The 1,037-nt window shown below is 50.8% G+C and overlaps 1 protein-coding gene across 1 annotated transcript; it reads left to right on the plus strand.

The window, feature by feature from the left end:
* The first annotated feature begins 209 nt into the window (after positions 1 to 209).
* On the plus strand, positions 210 to 638 carry LOC130846661 (mitochondrial intermembrane space import and assembly protein 40-like). Its single transcript, XM_057725038.1, has one exon. It carries the CDS (start codon positions 225 to 227, stop codon positions 636 to 638), a length of 414 nt encoding a protein of 137 aa, XP_057581021.1. The 5' UTR covers positions 210 to 224.
* The last annotated feature ends 399 nt before the right edge of the window (positions 639 to 1,037 follow it).

Here is a 1,037-nt window from a genome sequence, read left to right on the forward strand (position 1 = left end):
CACACACACACACACACACACACACGGAGATACAGCTTGCTAAGTGTTGGGTAATACTTTAGGAAGTAAATGAGAAAAAGGATACCTTGTTGTTCTTTATTTTCCAAAACCGTGTATCACACATGCAATTTAAAACTCAGTAGGGCGGGCCTCCGAGCCGCCCTCCCCGCGCGGGGAGGTCCCGGCGTGATGCTCGCCGCGAGCTCGGAGAGCCGGGCTGCACGATGGCCTGCTGCCGGCAGCAAGGGAAGGATGGTATCATATTTGTGACCAAAGAAGACCATGACACTCCAAGCAACGCGGAGCTGGTGGCTGACGACCGCAATGATGCGTACGAGGAGCACGGACTGATCCTGCCCAACGGAGACATCAACTGGAACCGCCCGTGCCTTGGCGGGGGTTGGCCAGCGGCCCTTGCGGGGGAACAGTTCAAGGAGGCCTTTCCCTGCTTACACTACTACGCAGAGGATGTCAAGGGGTTGGACAGTGTAGACCAGTTCCGGGCCATGCAGGAGTGCATGCAGAAGTACCCGGACCTCTATCCCCAGGAGGAGGAGGAGGAGAAGCCAGTGGAGCCTTTAAAGGAAGCAGCTGTCGCTGAGGCCACCACAACCAAAGAAGAGGAGGGATCGAGCTAATGAAGGCCCCGGGGCTCTGGGCTCCAGCCTCCTTCAGAGCGATATGAATCTCTCCAAGAAAGTGTCTTTTCCTCTGTTGTTCTGTGCACTGTAATGTACAAAAGAACTTACTGTGCTGATCAGGGGTCTTGGCCCCTGGACACATACACTGAAAAACGGGGTTGTATGTATGTGTGTCTCACATGAACCTATCAGCGAACGTAGCTGCCACTTTCGGATTCTCTTCTCAGATTATCCTGAATTTTGCCACTTTGACACATAAAACGATTAGAGAAAGAAGAACAAAGAAACCCCAAAGTGAGCAGAAGGAAAGAAATCATAAAGATCAGATCAGAAATAAATGAAAAAGAAATGAAGGAAACAATAGCAAAGATCAATGAAACTAAGATCTGGTTCTTT

This window comes from Hippopotamus amphibius, chromosome 2 (assembly GCF_030028045.1).
Source record: "Hippopotamus amphibius kiboko isolate mHipAmp2 chromosome 2, mHipAmp2.hap2, whole genome shotgun sequence".
Lineage (NCBI taxonomy): Eukaryota > Metazoa > Chordata > Mammalia > Artiodactyla > Hippopotamidae > Hippopotamus > Hippopotamus amphibius.

Coding starts and splice junctions, on each gene's coding strand:
- LOC130846661 (XM_057725038.1), top strand. CDS start 225: ATGGCCTGCTGCCGGCAGCAAGGGAAGGATGGTATCATATTTGTGACC.